Source organism: Stenella coeruleoalba (assembly GCF_951394435.1).
Source record: "Stenella coeruleoalba genome assembly, chromosome: 19".
NCBI lineage: Eukaryota > Metazoa > Chordata > Mammalia > Artiodactyla > Delphinidae > Stenella > Stenella coeruleoalba.
In genome coordinates, this window is record NC_137165.1 from 47,762,157 (window position 1) to 47,789,184 (window position 27,028).

The following is a 27,028-nucleotide window of genomic DNA, read 5'->3' on the forward strand; positions in this document are numbered from 1 at the left end:
GACTACCTTGGAAGGGATAGCATCTAAAACTAAGTGCAAATCTTGACTAAATTGCGTGGTGGATTTTGACTTAAGAGTGGAATTTTGGATAGCTCAGGAGTTAGAGACGTCACCTCAGGCTTGTCTGAAATGGGTCAGGGCTGCATCAGTCCCAACCAATACTCCTCTGGGCCATATACTCTGGGGTCGGGAAAGATTTGGACAACAGGAATTAAAAGGAAAAAAACTTAGTGCGTTATGTAATCAAGTTTGGTCACAATATGAGTTAGGAAATTTAAAATGGAGTGAAGTACCCTATTTTCATCAAATTTTCATGGCCTTGTATCTAGGCAATGGAACCCAAAATGAATTTAAGGCATGTGTAGCTCGGGAGGGATAACTCTAGGAAGGACACAAAGGACTTAATAAATGTGATTAGGGCTTCCCTGGTGGCGCAGTGGTTGAGAGTCCGCCTGTCGATGCAGGGGACACGGGTTCGTGCCCTGTTCCGGGAAGATCCCACATGCCGCGGAGCAGCTGGGCCCGTGAGCCATGGTCGCTGAGCCTGTGCGTCCGGAGCCTGTGCTCTGCAGAGGGGGAGGCCACAGCAGTGAGAGGCCCTCGTACCGCAAGGAGGAAAAAAAAAAAAAGGACAGTTTGTGCTGTGATTCTGGGAAAAGAAGCCTGCCTCGTGTCAGTTCTTGGAAGGCTCTGCATGTGGCGAGTGTTAGGGTAATGTGGCAGGGGTGTGGGGAGCACCCAGGGGAGCCAGCCACATGTGTCAACATCATCAGGCAGGAGCGAGGCACAACCAAGGTGGAAATCACTTGACGAGATGCCCTGTAAGATCCCAACCAGGCCAAAACATTCTGTTTCTGTGATGTTCCATGGGAGTAGCTGAGGGGGCAGAAGGCAGGGGACCCGGCAGCATGAGACGCCTTGGCGTGTTCTTAAGGACTGAGATGGGGACCAAATAGAAGAGCATGGACTGAAAGGTATGTTGGGAAGAAGGCTCTACGTGCTCTATTTTCTCCAGTATATATATATATATATTTTTTTAAAATAAATTTATTTATTTATTTATTTTTGGCTGCCTTGGGTCTTCATTGCTGTGCACAGCCTTTCTCTAGTTGCGGAGAGCGGGGGCTACTTTTCATTGTGGTGCGCGGGCTTCTCATTGCAGTGGCTTCTCGTTGCAGAGCATGGGCTCTAGACACGCGGGCTTCAGTAGTTGTGGCTCACAGGCTCTAGAGCGCAGGCTCAGTAGTTGTGGCCCACGGGTTTAGCTGCTCCGTGGCACGTAGTATCTTCCCGGACCAGGGCTTGAACCCGTGTCCCCTGCCTTGGCAGGCAGATTCTTAACCACTGCACCACCAGGGAAGTAACATCCAGTATATATTTAAAATACTATTAATTTATTTAATATTATATTCTATACACATAGAATATATATATAGAATATATGACTGAATATTCTAAAATATATAATGTTCTTATATACATGGCTATTGTTTCACTCCTGTCACTCATAACTAGAACGCGTTCCCATCAGGGCAGGGATCTTTGTCCTGTCCACTGCTGCTCACCCAGCCAGCACCTAGAATGATGCCTGGCACACAGCAGGTGCTCAATAAATATTTTCTGAATGAATGAAGATCGTCTCTGGATATTCAGAAGTCAATAATAACCATGAAGAGTCTTTCAAAATAGTGCGGAAATAAGCTCTTAGGTCAGAGTCTCTGGCCCCAACACTTCCTCTTTGACTTGTTGCCTGGGTAGTGGGCTCTCCCTCTGCCACATGAGCTGTGGGCAGTTAGCTCATACTGTGGGGAAGATCTGGGAGAACAGGAAGAAGAAATGTGAAAGAAAGACCCAAGCCACAGCAACAAGGCTCTACCAATGAGCTGAGGTAAGGTAAAGTGACCAGCTGGTGGCTTTGCTTATCCAGTTAAACAGGATTCATGGCTTAGGGAAGCTGTACTCTCTCCTACCCAGAGCCACGAGAAGCCAGGAGAGGTTGCCCTGCAAGGCAAGAGCCATGTAGTGGGAGAAATGTTCACGTTGTGCAAATCGATTCACGCATTAGGCGGAATCACCGTTAGAAGCTGGCAACCCTCCCTGACTGGCAGCTGCCAGCACAGCCTAATTAATCCAGCAGCAGTAGTGGAGAAGAACATGACACTTCATGACTGATAAACAAGCCTAAAAATAGGCTCCATCTTTTCTCCAATGCCCCTCCCCCCAATCAGATTCCCTCTCCTCATGAGCTTCAGTGGGAGGGGATTGGAGTGATGCTAGGGATGAAGTGAAAATGAAAGGGAACAAAAGAAAAGCCCCACCCTCACATGATTCTGGACAACAGGTTTTATTTAGAATCGCTGTTCCAGAGTTTGATTAGTATCTTGCCTCCTTCCCCTGGATGCCGGTTGAAACCAGGATTTTTGAAGACAAGCCAAGAAATACCACTTATTTGGTTAACTGAACTGGATCAAAGGCCCAAGGACAACCACCAAATGTACTAATGTATTAGAACTAATGTAATGTTCTAAATGCATTAGGCAGCCACCCAAATGTACTGCACATAACTGTATCAGACGCTACAGGAAGGGCCAGAGAGTGGAGTAACCCCACAGTACTGGGAGATAAGAGGCAAGTACTAGAAGGATAAATGGCATTTGAAAAAGACATTATGCTCAATTCAAAAATGGGCAAGGGATTTCAATAGACATGTCTCCGAAGAAGACATATAAATGGCCCATGGGCACATGAAAAGATGCTCAATGTCATTAGTCATTAGGGAAATGCCAATCAAAAACCCAAGCAAGATACCACTTCACACCCACTAGGATGGCTGTAATCAAAAAGACGAACAATAACAAGTGTCGGTGATTATGTAGAGAAATTGGAACCCTCATACATTGCTGGAGGGAGTGTAAAATGGTGCAGCCGCTTTGGAAAACAGTCTGGAAGTCCCTCTCCCCACCCACTAGTAGCCTGGCTTGGCCTGGGAACTCAATGGGAAGCTTATGTTTGGAATTTTATTTTATTCTATTTACTTATTTTTTGGGCCATGCCATGCAGCTGGCGGGATCTCAGTTCCCCAGCCAGGGATTGAACCCAGGCCACAGCAGTGCAAGTCTGTAACCGTAACCACTGGGCCACCAGGGAACTCCCCATGTTTGAAATTTTAGAACAAATGATAGAAAGAAAAAATGGACAATTCAGACCCACCCACAGCAGCCACGATGGTAATGGCAGAATGAAAAGGTCAGTTTCACTTAAAGATGGTTGTCATCATTGCTGCTCTTGGCCTCTTGGAGCTGCCCTGAGAGCTGTCCATTCTCAAGCCTCCAGATAATTGTGTGGACCACTAACATCCTTACACAAAATGTCCTTTCTGGTCAAGACAGACTCAGAGAGGAGGCCCTGATGACACAGGGACTGAGTACTTCCAATACCCCAAATAGCTGCTTTGGGTAATAAATCAATAAAGCAGTTTCTGAATGTGATTTGTCTTCCCATACAGATTGACATAAGGAAGAGCATGCATTCCCTTTGCCAGCTCGTGAATTCAGGTCCACAGGACATTGATATTTCTTTGCGTTGTTATTTATTTATTTGGCCACACTGTGTGGCATGTGGGATCTTAGTTCCCCGACCAGGGATTAAACCCGCACCCCCTGCATTGGAAGCGTGGAGTCTTAACCACTGGACCACCAGGGAAGTCCCTCTGTGTAAATTATTAAGTGGGCACTGGAACATCTTGGCTACTTCCAGTCCAACTCTCAGGACCCACTTCCCTGTGGTCAGTGAAGGGGTCCACAACATGCTACAGTGACATCAGGATTATTTTGAGCTGAAGACATTTGAGAATCCAACAGTCGCAGAAAGACACTTTTTCTGAACTCCCCTTATCTGCATAAAAACAGAACCTCCCAAAAGAATTCAACTGTCATAAATCCCCTCTCCGTGAGTTTCACAACCAGAGAAGATTGACTCCGATCACCAGAGACAAGAAGTAAGCACCAGGATAAGAAATCACCTAAATAGACTTTGTCACAATGTCCATCTTGTCTCCCATCCATTCTCCTAAGGCCTCATTTATTTTTCATACATTTCTTTTCCCATAAATCTCTTTTCTCTCCCTCATTAAAAATTGTATATAAGGGCTTCCCTGGTGGCACAGAGGTGAAGAATCCGCCTGCCATTGCAGGTGACACGGGTTCGTGCCCTGGTCCGGGGAGATCCCACATGCTGCGGAGCAACTAAGCCCGTGAGTCACAACTACTGAAGCCCGCGTGCCACAACTACTGAGGCCCGCGCACCTAGAGCCCGTGCTCTGCAACAAGAGAAGCCACCGCAGTGAGAAGCCTGCACACCGCAACAGGAGTAGCTCCTGCTTGCCGCAACTAGAGAAAGCCAGTGCTCAGCAACAAAGACCCAACGCAGCCATAAATAAATAAATTAAAATTTATTTTTAAAAAATGGTATATAAGCCCCAAATTCTAACCACCCCTTTGAGTCACATTTTTCTGTATGCTCTTGCCTATGTACATGAATAAAAACTTGTCTTTTCTCCTGTTTATCTGTCAGTTTCAATTTAATTCTTGGGACCCGAATCACCAATAACTAAGTAGACTGAAGAAAAGTTTTTCCTCCTTGACACCACTCATAAGGTGGACAGATGAACTTACAAATAATGGAATCGGTTGACCTACGGCCCTACTTTGATCAGAATACAAGAACCATGTCTTAATTATTAAGAGATTCTCTCCAACACCAGAGCAATTTGTTACACATTGTCAATTTCAATACACACTCATTTAATGAATCACAATTACAAAGGAGCCTCACCAACATGGCAGTCCCATGACCTGTGCATGCAGGACATGGGTTAACTCGAGGTGGGTTAACTCTAGTTTGTAACTACAAAGTAGTAGGTTTGGTTTACTTTTATGATTACGAAAATACTTATTATTTTATAGCTATGTCACATACCAATTTTTTCTTTCTTTCTCTCTTACTAAACCATAATCTCCCTGGTTCTGAGATAAAATAATGGACCTACTTTAGATTTGTGCAAAAGGAGCTAAAGGTATATTTTTTTCCGGTGCCTCACTGGTTATTCATTTATGTATGCTGGAGAGGAGATGAGACAATATCTGAAACAGACTTTAAGTATAGAAAATTAGGGTTGAAAAGGATCTGAAAGGTTGTCCATTTTAACCACCTACTTGATGTTTGAATCTACTCAAGGACAGCCTGACAAGGGTGTGTTCTGCTTATGCTCAAACACCCCCAGCAGCAGCATAATTGACTATAAATCACCTTACTTTGTTCTCTGATGGCTCAAATACTTAGATTTCTTCCTTAAACTGAGCCTAAATTTTTCTCCTGGCATTCTCACCCATTGGTCTTAGTCTAATTGGTCCTCTTGAGGTCATCTAGAATACATACGCCTAATCCTTCTCCCACCTGATCAAACCATTATACACCCAAGTCTAGCTTTTCTAGGTTAAATGTCCTTGGTTTCTTCCGGTATTCTTCATATCACTTGGGTTTCTAATCCTAAGATTCATATGAACAATTCTGGAAAAGTTCAGTAAGTAGGAGAGACTCACCTTACCAGACATCAAGACTCCTTATAAAGCTTTAGTAATTAGGAATTTTAGGATTATATTCTCAAATTCTGTTTAAAAACAACCTGGTTGGCATTTTAATTAGTTTTGCCTTAAATTTATAATTGATTTGGGAATTGATGGCAACTTTATTACATAGCTTTTCCCATCCATGAATATTCTCATTTGTCTAGGTTTTTTAAAATGTCCTCTGCTAATGTTTTATATTTTCCTCCGAAAAGATTTTGTATATCTTGTGGATTCTTTACTGGCTACCTTTAGGTTTCCTTTCTCTTATGAATGGAATTTTTTAAAATTATTTTTTCCATTTATTGCTCCTGCACTATAATAGTGTTACTGATTTTTGTATTATGAATTTTATACCCAGCAATCTTGTCAAATTCTCAAATCGATGTTAACAATCAGTCATAAATCTGATCAGGTCATGAATTACTATTATTATACTCTGAGGTATTTGATTTGCTAAAGTTTCATATAGGATTTTCCTGTCTATGTTCTTAACTGAAATCAGTCTATAAGCTTCCCTTTTATACTGTTACTGTTCAGTTTTGTTATCAAGATTCATGTGGTAGGCACTATTAGTTGCCTGCCCAGCCATCACCATGTATTTCCCACCTCCTTTCTTAGAAGCAGATCATGCCTCTCTTGAACATCTTTCCTTTTTTAATCAGGGAGGAAAATCTCACATCTCATTGGCTGGAACTAGGTCACTTGCCATCCCTAGTTGCAAAGGTGGCTGGGAAAATAAGTATCTGACATTTTCAACCCGTGAAATACTTAGAAATTTTTACATTTCTAAATGATGAGGGAGTTCATTTATTGTTGCTACCAATTTCTTATTGTCATGCTCTTTAATCAGCCAACAGGATCTACACAATATTGATTTTCTGGTATTTGAGACTGGTTTCTGGCCTACTTTGTATAATCAGTTTTTTTCATGTGTGTTTGAAAGGCATGTTGGTTCCAGGGTCTATTAATGTCCACTATACCAAGCTTGTAATTCTGTCATTTACATCTTCTCTATGTTTCTTCAATTGTTTGTCTATTCGATCTATCAGTTTATTAAACAAGTAGGTTAAAATCTCCCATTATAACTTTAGGCCACTTGTGATTTTGTCAGTGTTGCCATATCTTTGTTGAGCTAGGTTCAGGTTTAGGGTGTAACACACATTATTATTGTGATCACTGACACATTTCAATTTATCATCTGACAAACAAAATTTGTTTTCTATTTACTGTGCTTTTTGTAGGCTTCTCTTTGTTCTTCCTCTGCCTTCCATTGGATTGGTCAAGTTTTCTCTTGGAAGTTACATATTATTTTACTATTCTTTTAGAGGTTACCTTTACATTTTGAATACACATATTTGCCTTAAATTTTTAAAAAATATTTATTTGGCTGAGACAGGTCTTAGTTGCAGCATGTGGGATCTTTTAGTTGTGGCATGCAGGCTCTTAGCTATGGCACGCAGTATCGAACCCAGGCCCCCTGCATTGGGAGCACAGAGTCTTAACCACTGGACCACCAGGGAATTCCCTGCCTTAAATTTTTTTTAATTAATAAACATCTCTTTTTTCTTCCTAGATGATATTAGCAACTTAGAGTACTTTTTTTTTAACTATACTTACTACCCTTTCATCTTCTGTTATTATTGTCTGTTATTTAAATTCCACAAATATTTCCAATTACTAACTATTCATATATTTGAAACATTCTATGCTCATTCAGATTTGTCCAGATGTTTACCAATTTCTTTGTTTACTATTATTTTTAGATTCCCTCCTCCTATTTCTTGGTTTCAATTTCCTTTTACTTCAAGTACAACCTTTAGTAGTTCTTTCAATCTGTGTCTCTGAGTAGTAACCTTTCTCAGCCCTTGATTGTCAGACATGATTTTTTTTGCACCATTCTCAGTCCCAACACCCCATTTACATGCACCGAGGCTACACTTCCTGTCCCCTTATGGGAATGACATCCACAGCCCCTAGGTGTCAGGGCCCACACTCAGTTCTGACATCCCCCAGCTTACTTAGCATTAACTCATCTGCTTTCCACTCCAGTTAGTTTCTTCTTTATTTCTAGTACCTGAGGATTTCCCTTTCTTTGCTTTGAACTCAGCTTTATATTGTTATATTTCATCCTGTGTCTGTCATATGAGGTGGGGGGAGGGTCCGTATTAATCCTTTTAGTTATTATTACTGGAAGTCCAGATATTCTATTTATAACAAATTTCCCTCTTACTAATGTTTAGTATTCTCCTTTAAAATAAATGTCATATATTTTGATAGAGAAAACAGACATGACAGAGACAGCTGGACACTTCTTGTTCTGTTTCAGGAAAAGTTATAAAGTTTTCTAATTTCTTGAATTTGGTACACAGGGAACATTCCCCAGGCAATAACTTTGGAAAATGCAATCGTCTGCTGAGAAATGGAATTTTGTGTAGGTTTGTATCTATTTTCTTGCACCACCCCCCTGCCCCACTTCTCTTTGCTCTACAGAGGTGATCGATGCTCAATATTTGATTTCGAGTACACCCTTTGCACTAAAAATGCCAAAGCAGCATATTGAGAAACCTCTCTCTGCAAGGAAGCCATCCTCAGGCTAGACCCAGAGCTCAGCTACTCCTGCAAATCAACAGCTGGCTGCAGGCTGCACGGGTTCCAAATCCTGGGAATTCACAGCTACTGAGAGATGAACAGGATCAATCTCATTTGCATTTCATCGTGACTCAGGAATTCCCTGGTACTGCTTCCCTGGGAAGATTAAATCAGCCAGGGTCAGGATATTGGTCTGAGAGATTTCCAAACACGCTGACAGAACACAAACCCTCCCATCAAGAAGAAATAGTCCCCTTCAGCCTGTCGAAGGGTAGAGGTCATACAAGAATGAGGGAATCCAAATATGGCTCCTCTCAGAAACACCTGACCGTGGCACTGAGCATGGAGAAATATTCACAAGCGTCAGTGTTTAAACTGGGGACACAGTCCAGCTACTATGCTGGAAGTGCTTTCTGGATGAGAAAAGGCCAATAGGAGAGGCCATAGATGGTGGTAAAGAGTATTCATGGAGATGCTAGCAATGACCACAATGGTCATATGCTGGTTCACTGACATAGACAGTTACTTTTGAGAAAATATGGCACGTGACTACAAATGTTCTGACCCAGAAAACTGAAAGGAAGAAAATGACCTGGAAGCGGGGTGTAAGGTCGGGAGAAGATCAGACAAGCCCCAACAATCAATTATGTCATTAGTGATAAGAAAACAGAAGAGATTAAAGAATGTATTTTGCAAAACAGAAATGGCAGTCCTGATCAGTGCTGGTTGATCATCCTTGAATCTTTACCCTTTCAGAGGAGAGATGACAACCTCTACCTTGGGAAGGATGGGTCTACTTGAGAAACAGAAACCACCCGAGTACTCCATATCACTTTGGTCACAGGCGACCGGTGGTTGTGTCATCTCCCTTTGCGGACACCCGAGTGGTCACTCGGCAGGAAGTGGAAATCTTACTGAGTCAAGACCCCAACAGCACACGGCCACATTCAGCACTTACTTTTGTACAACTTACAGGCAAAGCTGCCTCCTTCCTTCTGCTAACCCGGGACCACGGGTGAAGACAAAGCCCTTTCACTCTTAAGATCAGATTTCATCTTAACATGTCGTGGAAGGGTTGGGAGAGGTAAGAGGAAAGCTCCTCCTGATGAAAACGCGCTTGAGGACTATTTTGCAGAACGCAGGGGTTTCTGTTTTTGGCAGCAACTAGACTGGCAGTTTTGGAGGGCGGATGTAAAGACTTTCCAAGTCACCTTTTTATCCCAGACAGTCACAGCCTCTACCTCAGTCTTGCAGTGGGGCTGGGTGGGAGCCCCTGGGCAGGGTGGGCGCCCGGAGGCGGAGCACCCGCTGCCAGGACTTACCTGTTGAGATACACGCGTTTCTCCGTGAACTGCCCGTTCCCATGGTGAGGGTCCTCGAAGGGCTCGTTCTGGACGACCTCCACCCCTTCTCCTCGGTCGCTCTGTTCGTGGCTGTGCTTGCTGATCATGTACAGCTGTCCAATTTTGTACTACAAAACACACAGACACAGAGGGGTCAGACCCATCGCTCGCCTCCGAAAACTGCCCCCGCGCCACCGCCGCCGCTGCGCCGCAAGCAACTCAGAGCATCAGCACTTCCTGTTGAGAAAAGAAAGCAGGCACGTGGGCCTGCTGGTACTCTTCCCCAGGAAGAAGGTGGAGAACGAGCTGTGAGTAGAATGCAGAAACGGCCTGTTCCTATGAACACTCTGCATCACCTTGGCAGATACTTGCCGGTGTGGCCGATGGCCTTCAAGGTTTGGCAGCCGATCAACCAACCCATGGGTAGCAGCTGGGAGGTGGGCACGCTGGAGTCTCCCTTTCCACTCTGGCTCTACAGGGTTAAGTGACGCTGAAGTCCTATCCTGCTTGGCTCAAGACAGGCTCAGACAGGCTAAGGTTTGTGATTTCTGTCCCTTCTTTCTGCCTGATTAACTGCATTGCTGGGCACAAGAGAATTAGATGTCACCTGTCTCTTCCATCGCCTCTCTCAAAGTGTTCAACTCTCCTGGAGGCCTCTGTCCCATAGAATGGTGGTTCTCAAAGGTGGCTGGACGTTAGAGTCACCTGGAAGCTTTAAAAAAAAAAACCCTCCAGATGCCCAGGCCCCACTATGAGTGGAAACTGGACCCACCTTTAGGCTGGTCCACAAGGAGGAAAATCTACAGTATCTTTAAGTCCTGGGGCTTTAGTGCGGGGCCTTCCAGGCTGAGATGCCAGAAGTTACATGTGCTTACACGAAAATGATAAAATGGAATAACATGTAATGTGAACACTGTCCGTGCCACCTGTATCTTTGAGCTGTTCCATTCTCTTTCTTTCCTCTCTGAAAACCCTGGGGCCAGCAGGCATCTCTTCACCCAGTGAACTTCCAAAGTGACAAAACTAATTTGACGGAGGGGAAAAGAAGAGAGAGAGGAAGGAGGGAGTCAAATGACTTTTGCACCGAGGAAGTCTGCTCAGAATCAGCAGGCAGGGCGATGAGACACTGCTGTGGTCCTTCCACAGATTCGGTGTGAAAAAACACACAGCGTCAGCATCATCAAGGCCCGAGGGATGGGGGGAAGGGGCCTGAGTCTGCAGCAGGCTAATCACGGCTCCGGGTTATTCCCAAAGAGCCCAGGCCAGCAGGTATGTAGGTCCCCTGTCTATGTGCATAAGAGAGAGAAATAGATTTTAAATTAAGGGGGCATGTATAATGTACAAGTCAACAGTGCAGTCAGTTCCAAAGCTGAGAGGACACACACGTCCAAAGGTCCCTCTTCCATTCTGAGGCAGGTGCCGGGAGGGGAGTGTGAACAGAATGGGAAAGGCTCTGGTGTGAGGCCAGCCTGAGGGACCAGGCCCAGTAACCATGACAATGGGAACTGCAGCCTTCTGGCTCTTCTCAAAGGGCAGTGCTTCCTGTCTGTGCCACGCCTCTCCCCCAGAAGGGTCTGCATTTAAAATGCGTTTAATGTAACTGTGTGTGTGTGCTGAGGATAAGAGCAGGGAGAGGAGAGAGGAAAATCAAAGATAAAATTTATTTTTAAACAAATTTTGGGATTAGAAACTTGCCTTGGCTTCCCCTCTTCCCTTTGCTCACAAAGACTGACTAATACTGTTTCAAGGAGGAAGACAGTGAGAAAAAGTTTACAGATTGGAGATATGTGAGATCAACACTCTACCTTATACGGATGGGCACACAAGCCTGGAACAGCATGTCCAGCTGCCCAGGGGGTGGAGATTTCACTGGCAGTTGCTTTGTACTTGGAGTTCAAAAAAATACGTGTTTACTTACAATGGAATATTACTGTGCCATAAAAAGGAAGGAAGTACTGATACTGATACTGCTTAATGTGTGTTACCAGTTGAATTGTGTTTTCCCAAAATTCATATGTTGAAGTCCCAGTACCTCAGAATATGACCTTATTTGGAGATAGGGTCCTTACAGAGGTAATCAAATTAAAATGAGGTCATTAGGATGGGCACTAGTCCAATAGGACTGGTTTCCTTACACAAAGGGGCAAGTTGGACATAGAGACACTCATAGGAAGAATAGGAGATGAAGCGATGCACGAAGATGGCCATCTACCAGCCAAGGATGGACCTGGAACAGATCCTTCCCTCCCAGCCTTCAGAAGGAACCAGCCCTGCCTGCTGACACTTGATCTTTGACTTCCACCATTCACAACTGTGAGCCCTTACAACTCTGGTTGGTTAAGCCACCCATTCTGTGGTGCTTTGCTATGGCAGCCCGAGCAAACCCATACAATGGGTACGGGGCTTCCTTTTGGGGTGATGAAAGTGTTCTGGATCTGGATAGAGGTGGTGGTTGCACAATATTGTGAGTGTACTAGATGCTGCTGAATTGACTTTAAAATGGTTAATTTTGTGTTATGTGATTTCCACCTTGTGGAAAGGGAATGCTGCCACCATTCCAGTAAACAATGAATGTTTGCCGGCCATCAAGCCATTAGCCACTGTAGCCACACAACGTCCCCCCACCCCACCCAGCCCCAATGGCGTGCCCTGAGGGGAATTCAGGATGGAGACAAAAATGTAACATTCTGTGCTTTGGATACTGGCCCTAGATAGTTAAGATGTATATCTAAGGAATCATTTCAATGAGCCCAGACTCTTGCATCTTCCCACACACAAAAAAAACTCCAGGCCTTCCCTGGTGGCACAGTGGTTAAGAATCCGCCTGCCAATGCAGGGGACACGGGTTCGAGCCCTCGTCCAGGAAGATCCCACATGCCGTGGAGCAACTAAGCCCGTGCGCCACAACTACTGAGCCCATGCGCCGCATCTACTGAAGCCCACGTGCTCTAGAGCCTGTGCTCTGCAACAAGAGAAGCCACCGCAGTGAGAAGCCCGCGCACTGCAATGAAGAGTAGCCCCCACTCACCACAACTAGAGAAAGCCCGCGCGCAGCAACAAAGACCCTACACAGCCAAAAATAATAAATAAATAAATTTATAAAGAAAGACAAAAAAAACTCCTATATATTCTGGCTCCTCCTTTACCTCTTGGAGCAGTTTCTCAGAGCTCTAGGACTCAGTAAGCTCCCCAAATACAACTTAACTTGCGTCTTTTAGGTTGTGCATTTTTCTTTAGTTGAAAACCTCAATTGTTTTAAAAAAAGTGTTGACCCCACTTCTGAAGCAGATACCCCTGAGCCAAAATGCTGTCAAGGGCTTTAGTCGGGGGTGGGGGGACTTGACAGAAGGGATGCCTATCCCTGGACCATCTCCAGGAGCTCCAACTCACTCACGCATGAAAATGTATGGGACCAAGGGCGATGCATGACACAGAAAAGCCATTAGCCAGACGCGAGTCAGCCTGGCTGCGCTCAGCTCGATTGCTTCCTGCCCTGTTGAAAGGAAAGGGCCGAGGCAGCCAGAGGCTGATTCACCGTCAGCCAGAGGAGGGCCTGGCTGCCCAGCCTCATTGATCATTCTGGTGGCTCCTGAAAAAGCCATTGCAGGGCAGACACCAGCATTAGCTCACTAAGATAGCGTCAGGCCGTGGGCGACTGACAGACGCTGGAGGCAGTAACGTGGGTGACATTGTTGGGAGGTGGCGGGACACTCAAGCCCAGACACTGAGGTGGTCAAGGGCCCTGCGGCTGTCGCTTTATTCACGCTCAAGCAAATCAGGCCTGTTCTCCTGGTTGTGGCCATCTGAGCTGGGCCATCCAGAAGCAGAGGTTTTAAAACACAAACTGACTCAAAGACACATGCATCGAGAAGCTTCTCAATTAGAGCGGACAGGGCAGGACAGAGAGTCCTTCAACCGTGTCTCAAAATCACCAGAGATACTCCTAAAAATGCTGAATCCTGGGCCATTCCAGCCCTTTTACATTCACACTCTGAGGTAGATGGAAGTTGGGGATCTTACCCAAATACAACGCTAAAAGCTGAGAACCACTGCGGCAGAGAGTGGGGAAGGCCTTCATTAGTACTTGCTCAGTACCAGACGGTGCCAAGACCAAAAGGTTCCATCTTTAGGGGACCTGTTTCTTCTTTCGTCTTTTAACACTGAATTCTTGCAAAGCTCTATCACTAATTCAGTGAGAATACTACATCACAGATCACCAACTCCAAACAAACTTGTATGTGAAATGAAGGCTGCGAAATCCATAGACTCAGAAGGATTCGGAAGACACTGAAGCCAGAGAGTCGATAACAGAATTGATAATGATGATGGTGGTGGTGATAGAGTAAAGCTTAACTGATTGCCTATCAGTGAGAGGCACCAATTAAGTGCTTTATATTCATTTCTAAGACTCACAATGATTCAGGTACATATTTACAGATGAGGAAGCTGAGTCTCCGAGAGGCTAGAGACTTCCTCCTGCCACGTGGCTTCTAGGTGGCAGAGCTGGTTTGAAGACCATGGGTCTGTACTCTTTCTTCTCCACTCAGCTTCAGCCCTTATTTCTCTAACAGGTGAACTGCTTTAACAAACCTAGATCTCATTATGATGAACAAAGAGGGATGGTTCAGAGCCACTGCCTTTGAACTTTGCTATTTCAGAAGATGAAGAACAAAAGTCTGATATCATTTGAAAGATCAAAGTTGTTTAAACTGTGCGCATATATGGAATGGTGGAGCAATTATGCTCTAACTTTGTAAAATCTACTGTTATAATTCCAGAGTTTGGGGAAATCATCATTACAGGCAATCACGATTAGAGACAGCTCTGCGCTGCAGGGCTGAGCCTCCATGAGAGCCATCATCAGAACAGCTACCCCAAATAATTCTCTCTGTAGTCAAAAAAAAACCCATGGGGACGCAGATCTTTCCCATTTGCATGCAGCACTGCATGTTTGATAAAGCTGCAGAACTTGAGGGAAGGCAGAGTTGCATAACATGCCTGGAAAAGCCAAGGGGGTTTCATCACTTTGTACTTTTGCAAACTCTGTGACTGGGCACGACCAAGGTACTTAATACAGTTCACCTCAAACCCTGATTTTTAGAAAAGGTGACCCCAAGTCAAAACTCCTGATTATGGTAAGGGATTATTAACTGACCATCACCAACACCTAAATAGCATCCTTGCCATTAGAAGTACTAGGCCCAAAGTTTTAGGTTCAGTAGAACCCTAAGCTTTCACTTAACTGCCCCTTCCCCCAATTGCTGAGCTTCAGAGATCTCTGCAAGGCCAGGCTCCCATATTCCCCTCCATGAAGAACCAAGGGGGTGTCATCTTTCTTCCAATCCCTCCCTTCCTGCCCCCTTTCTCATCCTTCATTAGTCCCAATACCTTTTTCAAACATCACGATGTGAAAGGTGGGAACCACTGTTTTGCAATAAACATTATTCAGCCTGGATGGAGTTATTCCCTGATGTCATGACTCAGGTCTTCAAGGCCCCAGATTGGGAATCAGAATTTACAACTATTTCCACTTCTACCATCAAAGCAGACAGATACCACACAATATGACAACCACGGAGAAATACCTGTCCCTCTGACTTAACCTGATATCATGTATGTTTCCATCTTTGAAATGTGCATGATTCCTGCCTCTCTCACTCTGGCTGTGTGGAGAGAGGAAAGAGCAGAGGGTGATACAAGGTGGCATTGCTGGGAGTTTGCCACATTATTCACATCACCCTTAATGCATTTCTTGGATTTTTTCCCCCAGTCTTCTCTACTCTCAATAAACGGACCTCAAAGCACAGTGGAGCAATTGCCTCACGATGCCCAAGGAGCCCCCTGCAGAGAGTGCCTGAAAGATAAAACATCACCCAGGACTCCAGTGCATTGCAGTCTTCACGCCAAGTGGTGCCAAAATTGTAATTCCACTCGGGGAAGGGGATGTGATGAGGCCAGATTTTAACAACCTCATATCAGAAAACTAGAGGCTAGAGCCAGCTGTTTTCTAGAATCTCACAGCACAGCTGAGGCAGTGGGACAAATGCTCTGGTCCAGCAGTCAGCAAACTATGTGGCCTGGTGCCTGTGTTTTTAAAATAAAGTTTCATTGGAACACAGCCGTACTCATTCATTCTGTGACTGCTCTCACGATACCACAGCAGATACTGTGTGGTTCAAAGAGCTGAAAATATTTACTATCAGGCCTTTTACAGAAAAAGGTTGCTGACCCCTGTCTAGTGCAGTGCTACTGGGTCCAGCACTAACCAGCGCTGTCCGGGATGGTGGCCACTCGCCATATGTAGCTTATGAGCATTGGAAATGGGGCCTGTGCGATGGAGGGACTGAATTTAAAATTTTCTTTCCTTTTAATTAACTTAAACTTTAAAACTGATACTCGATTCAGCTATAAGAAAACTTTTACATACGTCTGAGACACACCATTCAGTAGACATAAATCTACTGTTTAAACTGAAAACTTTTATGAAATCTCAATTCACATCAGGTACCTCTGATGAAATTTTAGCATCTGGCTTGAGACTGCTTATAAGTGTAAAACGCACACTTAGTAACAACAGCAAAAAACTTAGTAACAACAACAAAAAAAGTAAAGCTCATTAATAATTTTTAAATTGACTGCATATGGAAATGATAGTATTTTAGAGATACAGGGTTAACTAAAATATATTCTTAAAAATAACTTCACCTGTTTCTTTACATATGTGGTTGGCATTTGTGGCTCACATATTTCTATTGGATGGTGCTGGTCTAAGCCCTAAACTTGACCATCAGGGATGGAGAGTCAGGCCATCAATCCATACCAAGACTTCAGAGGCTGGCTGGTCAGGTCAAGGGTTTCCATGTGTTTCCCCAAGCTAGCGAGGTAGGGCACTGGTAATAAGGCATACATTTGGAGAAGCTCTCCCTTTCTGAGGACTGGCATTACCTGGACCTCCAGAGAGGTGATAATTGTTCACTGTGTGCTATGTTGGAAAGCACTGCAGTTTTAAAATTGAAAACCTGCAGCCAAAGTCCTGATTCTGCCTTTGATGAGTTTTGTAACCCTAGACAATTTGCTTAACTGAGCCACAGTTTCTTATCATTAAAATGGGACTAAGGAAACACCTCATGGGACATGGTGACAATCAAGTGAGAAAAAAACTTACAAATTAATATGCTTTATAAAATGTAAAACTGTACGCTGTAGCTATGGCTCCTTCTGTTTGGCAACACATCTGACTGGGAGGTGAAGATCTGTTTCATTTGTTTCCATTTTGCTACAGTTCTTTTTTTAAAAGGTCAAATCTTTATTTATTTTTGGCTGCATTGGGTCTTCGTTGCTGCGCCTGGGCTTCCTCTAGTTGCAGCGAGCGGGGGCAACTCTTTGTTGCAGCACACGCGCTTCTCATTGCGGTGGCTTCTCTTGTTGCGGAGCACGGGCTCTAGGCACGCAGGCTTCAGTAGTTGTGGCTCACGGGCTCTAGAGCGCAGGCTCAGTAGTTGTAGCGCACGGGCTTAGTTGCTCCACGGCATGTGGGATCTTCCCGGACCAGGGCTCGAACCCGTGTCCCCTGCATTGGCAGGTGGATTCTTAACTACTGCGCCACCAGAGAAGTCCCTTGCTACAGTTCTATACAGGCTAAGAGAACAAGGCATCTGCCATACACACCCCTACAATGCAAAAATCGGGGAAAACCTGAGCATCAGCCCAAGACCGTCATTTCCTTCTGCAAAAATTGTATTAGATGGTAGTCAGATCAAACACTTCCCAAAACGTTATAAAAAAACTTGGGAACATCCATTTATATGACGTCCCTAGGGCAGTCAAATTCACAGAGACAGAAAGTAGACTGGTGGTTGCCAGCAGGGGTGGGGAGTTAACGCTTAATAGGACAGAGTTTCTGTGTGGGATGATGAAAAAGTTCTGGGGATGGATGGACGGTGTTGATGTTTGCATAACAATGTGAATGCACTCAATGCCACTGAACTGTACACTTAAAAATGGTTAGAACGGTAAACTTTATGTGATGTATATTTCATCACAATTCTTTAAAAAACCTGGAACATGTCGTTCTCCCCTGTCGCTTACTTACTTCACGCCTCAAGGTGGCCATCTATCAGTGATTCTATTTTTATGATTATGAAAAAACTTTTTTTAGGACAGGGACTTCTATATTTGGATGGACCTTTGGTTTGGAAGCTTATTTGAAGGTGTTGAGCCAAGGGGACAGAACTATAAAATGACTTCCCCCAGAGACAATGTTGCATGAGACGCCCGATTCCTGCCATGCCGGGGGAGATGCCTGGCTCGCTCTGCCCTAAACTTAAATGTCTTTGACATTAGCAATCTGGAGGATTCCTGTTGCTGATGTTCCCAAGCAACATGGTGCTGACTGTGACAGTGTTACGGACAAACAGCCTGACAGAAGGGAAAGAGTGATTAACCGAATACAAATGCATTCTGACCCCGCCAACCTTAACTAGGGTCACTGAGAACCCCAGCTCACAGTTCACAGCCCAGCTCCTCCATCTGCCTGGGAGCAACTCTACAACAAGCCCAATTCCATTTCCTTTATTCCATTGGGAAGGTATGGTGTGTATTTTTACCTCTAAGGGCTGGATCTGATTTGGGTTCTGCAACGACATGACTGGCTAGCCCCATCAGTCCTTCTGGCTCTGCGACTCAAATGTCCAGATTTCTCCATGTAGACAAGTGAGGTTTAAAAAAAAAAAGAAGGTGTAAAGTTCCTTGGTGTTTCGTCAGCTCTCTCTCTGCCAGGTCAATAAAGCACGAAAACCAATATCCGATCCCACAAAGAAAATACAAACCTGCAGCTCATATTTCAGGATATCAGTGCTTCATCACATATTTATCTTTTCTCCCGGATCTTTATAAGCAGCTATCAGAGGTGCCTTGTTTATTACGTAATACTGTGTCATAATGCCAGGGTGCAGGAATGAAAAAGCTGATAAAAAGATTTAAGCAGGAGCTGGGTTATTGACATTTAATTCAAAAATCCACCTTCTGTGACAAACTAATATAAACAGCATTGTAGGCTGGTGCTTAACCCATTCTAAGTTTTGGACTAAACTGAATAGAAATAGAGCAACTCAATGCCAAGGAAAGGGCTCAGGGTATGCTTCGTGCTGGTGCAAGCAGAACTCTACACGCCTGTGACTGTACAAAACCGTAAATTGTTTCTAGTACACTCAGCCGTCCAGCAGCATAATCCACTTGACCGAGTACAGGAGGGTATAGTATATGAAAAGTAAGAGTGCACATTAAAAAAAAATAAGTTTATTTATTATTTTTGGCTGCATTGGGTCTTCGTTGCTGCACATGGGCTTTCTCTAGTTGCGGCGAGCGGGAGCTGCTCTTCGTTGCAGTGTGTGGGCTTCTCATTGCGGTGGCTTCTCTTGTTGCGGAGCACGGGCTCAGCTGCTCCGCGGCATGTGGGATCTTCCCGGACCACGGCTCGAACCCGTGTCCCCTGCATTGGCAGGGGGATTCTTAACCACTGCACCACCAAGGAAGTCCCAAGAGAGCACATTTTAACTGCTCCTTCCAACACTGACTCATCCTTGGGGGTGGTATTCTAGCCCTGAGAACTCATTTGATACACATATTGAAAAGCCAATATGATAACACAGAAGCATCGGCTCAGGCAAGAGGTGTCATCCCCTGGTATTGATAAATGAGAATCTGAACACGTTAGCCATTAGAGAGCAGCATGAAAAACCACAGAGAGCAAAGACAGGAACTGCCAGAACTCAGTTCAAAACCACAAGGGTAGTTGGCCCTTGAGGCAGAACATAGGATTTCTCCAGACTTTGGTTGGGGGACACTCTTGGTCCCTTCTCGTTCGTGCACTGAACAAACAGAGTACATCAGGCTCTGTAGATACTGGAGGCAGAGCGATGAACAAGGTCGACCTGGTCTCTGGAGAAGAGGAGGGTTTCCTGAGTTCCACCTCGAAGACACAAGGCTGTGAGCTGAAGGAACTTGAGGCTGACGTAAAAGCCATGGGACCATTTGCCAAGAAATGTGAAACCAACTGCAACTCAAGTAAATGGAGAGGTTTGGTAACAGGGCTGACTTTTAGAAAGCAATCAAGGCTCTTGTGTTTACTACAAAGCAGAAACCCACAGCCAATCACAAGACCAAAAAGGGAGAAAACTAAGATAGAACCTTCCCAGAAATATATCCTGCACCGTCTCCTTGCCACACCCTGCTGTGTCGATGCTCATCTCCTTAACCTTGGCCTCATAACCAGAGGTGTTTCTAGGAGAGAGTTCTAGCTTTATGGGGGTAACAGGCTCTTTCCAGAATTAGAAAAGCCCCTGTTTGTGAAGCCTATTGTACCTACCAATCCTTCAGGAAAATGATGGGTGACATCAAGAGATGCTGTTGTTCTGGTTAAAGCTAGAAATATACTCGTAGGAATGACAGCAATTAGTTTTAGTGTCTTTGAGAACTTCTGAGAGCAGAAGAGCACACTGAATGCAAAGAGAAGCACGTGCTGCTTCATGTACAATTGAACAATGGGAGTTCTTAATGTTTTGAAAGAATTATTCAAGACACTTCATGCCTAGAACAAGAAGATCTCAGTAATATTTGAAGGTCACTGAACCCCTTTGCTTGCTTAAGTGCTAGTTGACACGGCAAGTGGTTTCAGGGCTCTGCTAACTCTAGAGCAATGATGAGAGTTATGACCAAGTTATATCTGTGGTTCAAAGTCTGGAAAACTCCAGCATCTGTTTTCACCCCACTTTGGAGGAGTGGCCCCAGGTTTCACATGCCTGCAGTGGTACCTGTAGCCCATAGGTAGCTGTAGGGTACGTGGCTGGGAAGGCACCATTCTCCTAAGCAATAGCAGCCTATGGGTGTTTCTTCCTTGGTAAAAAGAAGCAGATAACTGATGGAGAAAAGTATACAGTTGTCAACTCCTGCTCTCCTGAGACAGTTAATGAAGACAGGCAAAATAGAGTAAACTGGGTACATTTCCAGGAATTGCTACATTTAAAAATCTATCTTTGGGGCTCCCCTGGTGGTGCAGTGGTTGAGAGTCCGCCTGCCGATGCAGGGGACACGGGTTTGTGCCCCGGTCCGGGAGAATCCCACATGCCGCAGAGCGGCTGGGCCCGTGAGCCATGGCCGCTGAGCCTGCGCGTCTGGAGCCTGTGCTCCGCAACGGGAGAGGCCACAACAGTGAGAGGCCCGCGTACCGCAAAAAAAAACCCACAAAAAACAAAAAATTCTATCTTTTTCAGATACATGCACCCCAATGTTCACAGCAACACTATTTACAATAGCCAAGACATGGAAGCAACCTAAATGTCCATCGACAGATGAATGGATAAAGAATATGTGTTATATATATATATACACACACATGATGGACTGCTACTCAGCCATAAAAAAGAATGAAATAATGCCATCTGCAGCAACATGGATGGACCCAGAGATGATCATACTAAGTGAAGTAAGTCAGAAAGACAAGTATCATATGATATCACTTATATGTGGAATCTAAAGTATGACACAAATGAACTTATCTACAAAACAGAAACGGACTCACAGACATAGACAACAGACCTGTGGTTGCTAAAGGGGGAGTAGAGGAGGGATGGAGTGGGAGTTTGGGATTAGCAGATGCAAACTATTGTATAGGATGGATAAATGACAAGGCCCTACTGTACAGCACAGGGGACTATATTCAATATCCTATAATAAACCGTATGGAAAAGAATATGAAAAAGAATATGTATAATATATGTGTGTGCGTGTAACTGAATCACTCTGCTATACATCAGAAACTAATACAACATTATAAATCAACTATACTTCAATAAAAATACAAATAAATAAATAACTTTCTGATGCATCTCAGACTTATTCTAATGACCAAGAGAGAGATTCCATCAAATGGTACTTTTAAGGCCGAGTGGTGACCCTGTTCTTGCTCCGTCAACAGTCAGTAATCCTCCATCTCTGTGCATTCTCCTAGGGGAGGCAACGCCGTGATGAAATAAATACAATTCACCGTGTTTTCAAAGAGTGGGGAGAAAAAAGAACACAGAGACAAAATGATGAATCGGAATGCTGTTCCTCACAGGATTCTTTTTTTATTTTTTAATTGTGGTAAAATATAGTTATTAAATTTACCATTTTAGCCTTTTTTTTTTTTTTTTTTTTTTTTGCGGTACACGGGCCTCTCACTGCTGTCGCCTCTCCCGTTGCAGAGCACAGGCTCCAGACGCGCAGGCTCAGCGGCCATGGCTCACGGGCCCAGCCGCTCCGCGGCACGTGGGATCTTCCCGGACCGGGGCACGAACCCGTGTCCCCTGCTTCGGCAGGCGGACTCTCAACCACTGTGCCACCAGGGAAGCCCGTTTTAGCCATTTTTAAATGTAGAATTCAGTTGCATTAAGTTCATTCATAATTGTTGTGCAACCAACACCACCTTCCATTTCTGAACTTTTTCATCATTTCAGAAAGAAACTCTGTCCCCATTAGATAGCAATTCCATTCCTCCTCCCTAGTAACCTCTAATCTACTTCCTGTCTATGAACGTGTCTATTCTAGATACGTCATGTAAGTGAAATCACACAATGTGCGTCCTTTCTTGATGGGCTTTTTCACTTTAGCATAACGTTTTCAAGGTTCATCCATGTTGTAGTATGTGTCAGAATTTCATTCCTTTTTAAGGCTGAAAAACATTCCATTGTATGTGTATACCATGGATACTTATTCATGCATCTGCTGATGGGTATTTGGGTGGCTTCCACCCTCTGGCTATTATTGTGACTAATGCTGCTATGAACGTTGGTATACAAGTATCTGTTTGAGTTCACACCTAGATGTGGATTTGCTGGATCATATGATAATTCTATGTTTAACTTTTTAAGGAACCACCAAACTGTTTTCCACAGCAGCTGCACCATTTTATTCCCAGCAACAATGCACAAGGATTCCAGTTGTTCCACATCCTTGCCAACACTGGTTACTTTCCATTTTTTGTTTGTTTTTCAATAATAGCCATCCTAATGGGTGGGATGTGGTCACATGATGTTGTAAAGTCAACGCTAATTTCTTTCTTGGATCTCACTGTTGTAAGGCTCTCTTTAGGTGGTGCTTGGGCATGTCAAATCTGTCTTCCAAATAAGTACTTGCGACTGCCCTGGGAGAGATTTCAACTCTACCATTTATTTAAATCAGAAGACCTTTCTGATAAAGCACTGATGAACTGAGGTGGTTATTTTTCAGGGAATCGGAGGGTATCCCTTTGAAATGCTCTGCCTGCAAATAGAAGATGAAAATGCAATAAATCCCTTTATGTAAAAAGGCCCCAACATATTCATAATAGTTAAGTGACTATGGTGTAGGGCACCACAAAGAGACAGCCATGAATTATTACCTTAGGGAGTCCAGGGGTGGTGGTGGGCATGACCTGAAAAGGCACTTCTATTTCTCTTATAGAAGCTGCTTTCAGGATTATTTTGATGGCCCAGCCAGGAATGTAGTAAATTATAGAATCACAATGTAGAAGGCAGCAAACAGTCTTGCAGAATTTACTTATGAATCAAACGTGTATGACTTATATTCAAAGATTTGAGGTAAAAAAAGCCACTCTGGGTAATTTGCCTTTTTCATGTTTTTCTTATGGTTTAAGTCACTCTTTATTCTATTTTAGGTGAAGCTACTCTTGAAAAAGTAATCTTGGAAATAACTTTAGACTCCGCAGTGGATTTAAGTAGTTTCTCATGCTTGCTAGTTGTGTTTTTTTAAGTATACAATTCAGTAGTTTTTAGTATATTCACAAGGCTATGCAACTGTCTCCACTATCTAATTCCAGAATATTTTCATCATCCCCAAAAGAAACTCCACACCCATTAGCGGTAACTCCCCGTTCTCCCCTCCTCCCAGCCCCTGGCAACCACTAATCTACCTTCAGTCACTAGGGATATGGTCATTCTGGACATTTCATATAAATGGAATCATACAGTATGTGGCCTTTTGTGACTGACTGCTTTCACTTAGCATAGTGTGTTTTTTTAAAATTGAAATATAGTTGATTTACAATGTTGTGTTAATTTCTGGTGTACAGAAAAGTGATTCAGTTATACATATATATTCTTTATCATATTTTTCCATTATGGTTTATCACAGGATATTGAATATAGCTCCCTGTGCTATACAATAGGACCTTGTTGTTTATCCATTCTGTATATAATAGTTTGCACCTGCTAATCCCAAACTCCCACTCCATCTCTCCTCCACCCCCACCCACCCCTGCAACCACAAGTCTGTTCTCTATGTCTGTCGGTCTGTTTCTGTTTTGTAGATAAGTTCATTTGTGTCATATTTTAGATTCCACATATAAGTGATATCATATGATATTTGCCTTTATCTTTCTGACTTACTTCACTTAGTATGATCACCTCTAGGTCCATCCATGTTGCTGCAAATGGCATTATTTCATTCTTTTTTACGGCTGAATAGTATTCCATTGTATATACATACCACCTCTTATTTACCCATTCATCTGTCAACCTAAATGGACATTTAGGTTGTTTCCATGTCTTGGCTACGGTGAATAGTGCTAGCAAAAAGTTTTAAGATTCATCCATGTTGTAGCATGTATCAGTATTTCCTTCCTTTTTTACTGCCAAATAATATTCCATTATATGGCTATCCCATGTCTGTTCATTTATCACTTCATAAATATTTGGGTTATTTCCACTTTTTGGCTATTACAAGTAATACCACAATGAACATATATGTATGCATCTTTGTGTGGACTTGTGTCCATGTCTCTTGGGTAGATATCTAGGGGTGAATTGCTGGGTCATATGATAACTATGTTTAACCTTTTGAGGAACTGCCAGACCATTTTCCACAGCTGGTACACCATTTGACATTCCCACCAATAATGTCTCATACTTACTTTTGATAATTTTAAGTGACTTGTAGAAAGTCAAACAAGTGACTTCAAAAACCAAGAATAAATTATGGGACAAGTGTGGCCTTGCTTGCTCATGTCACCATATTTGAAACTTGGGCACGTCTGATGAATAGACATCCTGGGCAACTGTCCAGGCTCATGGTGTCTTTTCATTAATCTGCGGGGACAACAAAGAGCTAAGTATGACACTACAGACAATTAGGAGCTAAGATAGCAGATCCAAAGGTACTAATTATACAACACACACGGAAAGTGTGCGAGGGTTAGAAAGGGAGCGGCACAGACTACAGTTGTCCAGGAGGGCATCACACAGAAAATGAGGCTTGACCTGTGTGTGGACAGGCACTAGCCTGTTAAGAAGGAAGCGGGAAGTCACAGCCTGCAAATAAATCCTGGACATTTACTTGCTCACAGCAAAACCTCACTACTTCCTAGGGCCTCTGAAGATGCACACAGAAATAATAATAAAAGCTGCCACACAAAAGGGTGTGGAGAAAAGGGAACACTCCTGCACTGTTGGTGGGAAAGTAAATCGGTGCTGCAACTATGGAGGACAGTACGGAGGTTCCTTAAAAAACTAAAAATAGAGTTACCATGGGATCCAGCAATCCCACTCCTGGGCATATATCTGGAAAAGACAAAAATGCTAATTCAAAAAGATACATGCACCCTTATGTTCATAGCAGCACTATTTACAATAGCCAAGACATGGAAGCAACCTAAATATTCACCAACAGAGGAATGGATTAAGAAGATGTGGTGTATATATATATATATATACACACACACAATGGAATACTACTCAGACATAAAAAAGAATGAAATAATGCCATTTGCAGCAACATGAATGGACCTAGAGATTATCTTACTACTAAGTAAAGTAAGTCAGACAAAGACAAATATATGAAATCACTTATATGTGAAATCTAAAAAAACGATACAAATGAACTTATTTACAAAACTTATTTACAAAACAGAAATAAACTCACATAGAAAACACACTTGTGGTTACCAAAGGGGAAAGGTGGGGGGATAAATTAGGAGTTTGGGATTAACAAATACACAACTACTACATATAAAATAGCTAAGCAACAAGGATTTATTGTGTAGCAGAGGGAATTATATTCAGTATCTTGTAATAACCTATAATGGAAAAGAATCTGAAAAAACTGAATCATTTTGCTGTACACCAGAAACAAACACAACATTGTAAATCAACTATACTTCAATAAAAAGTTGTTTGTTTTGGAAAAAAAGCAAAGAAGAATAATGCTGCTACACGGTGCTAACTTTTCTGGGGTCAGCATGGTCCTAAAGCATTCATACTTATTTAATCCTCACAGCAACTCTATGAGATAGTAGTATTTTTATCCCTGTTTTACAAATGAAGAAACTGGTGCACACAGAGGTTGAGTAACTTGCCCAACTTTACCCAGCTAGAAAGTAGCAGAGCTGGGATTTGAAACCAGGCAGTCGAGCTCCGGGATTTACCATCCCTTGTCTCTGGCATTCATCTCCTCAGCCACTTGCTTGACATGAAAAGCTATTTATTTATAAGGCTGGGTGAAAGTACCCTGGGAAGTAAAGTGACCTTCCTCACTCTTTCATGCGGCTGACAGTTTTAGGTGGATATTAGGAGTTTTTTAAAGAGGTGGGAGATGGCAGTGCCAACGAGAGCAAGCAGAGAAGGAGGTCACGGGAAGTTACCAGGGGGGACAAAATTAGAAGCTAAGAGCCCAAGGTTCTTGGCCCTGCTCCTGGAAACTCTTCCTCCTACACAAATTCTGACACATGGCAATTAAAGGAAGCATACCCACCCATACAAGTCCTTGAGATTTTAAAGTAAAAATTAAAATTAATGAGTCCATCTAATTTGGACTCACAAAACACGTGGGTAGAAGAAACTCCTGCAGCTGACAGCTGATGTGACAGTTATTTCATGAAAAGGAATAGAACTTCCCTGCCTGCCTTCAGATTTGAATGTTTCCAAATGTGATTGTAAACCTTAGCCTGAAACAATGTGCAGGACAGGAGCTGAATACAGATATTCTGGGGAGAAAATCCCTTCAGCTTCCCCAGTCAAGCTGATGTGAGGGAAAGTGAGATGAAATATCCACTTCTCTTCACCCTTCTTGAGAGCCCAAGGCAGCGGGCTCAGATGCTCTTAACAATTGAAATTAGATTCCTGAAGGCATTGTGGAAAACAAGAATTGCATACTCAAAGGCTTCATTAAACTTCTGCAGTCATCTGAATCTAAATACACTGAAGTGATAGATGCTACCCTTTTGGTTCCCTCCCCCCCTCCCCAAGAAATGTAAAATCTGACTTACATGTATATCCCTAGTGATCAACCTTACAGGACAGTCCGTAAGGCAAACCACAAACTCCTGTCCTCACTCCTAGAGTGAGGAAAAGACTCTAACCTTGAAAAATCACATCATTCCTGGTTTTCCTCCTCTTTGGCAAGCCTCCTCCCCATTCCCAGAGGAAGACATTTCCAGAA

General features: G+C 43.5%; 1 protein-coding gene across 5 annotated transcripts in view; it reads right to left on the reverse strand.

Moving 5' to 3' along the window:
* The window catches only part of PITPNC1 (phosphatidylinositol transfer protein cytoplasmic 1), a 256,232-nt gene that overhangs the window by 118,397 nt on the left and 110,807 nt on the right, over nt 1-27,028 (reverse strand). For 4 of the 5 annotated variants that reach the window (XM_079904442.1, XM_079904446.1, XM_079904443.1 and 1 more), the window contains exon 2: nt 9,539-9,687. In XM_079904442.1, coding sequence (XP_079760568.1) covers nt 9,539-9,581 — 43 coding nt within the window. In that variant the 5' untranslated portion in view covers nt 9,582-9,687. Of the gene's footprint in view, nt 1-9,538; nt 9,688-18,165; nt 18,178-27,028 lie in introns of those variants that run through there. The other variant, XM_079904444.1, reaches the window with a different exon arrangement.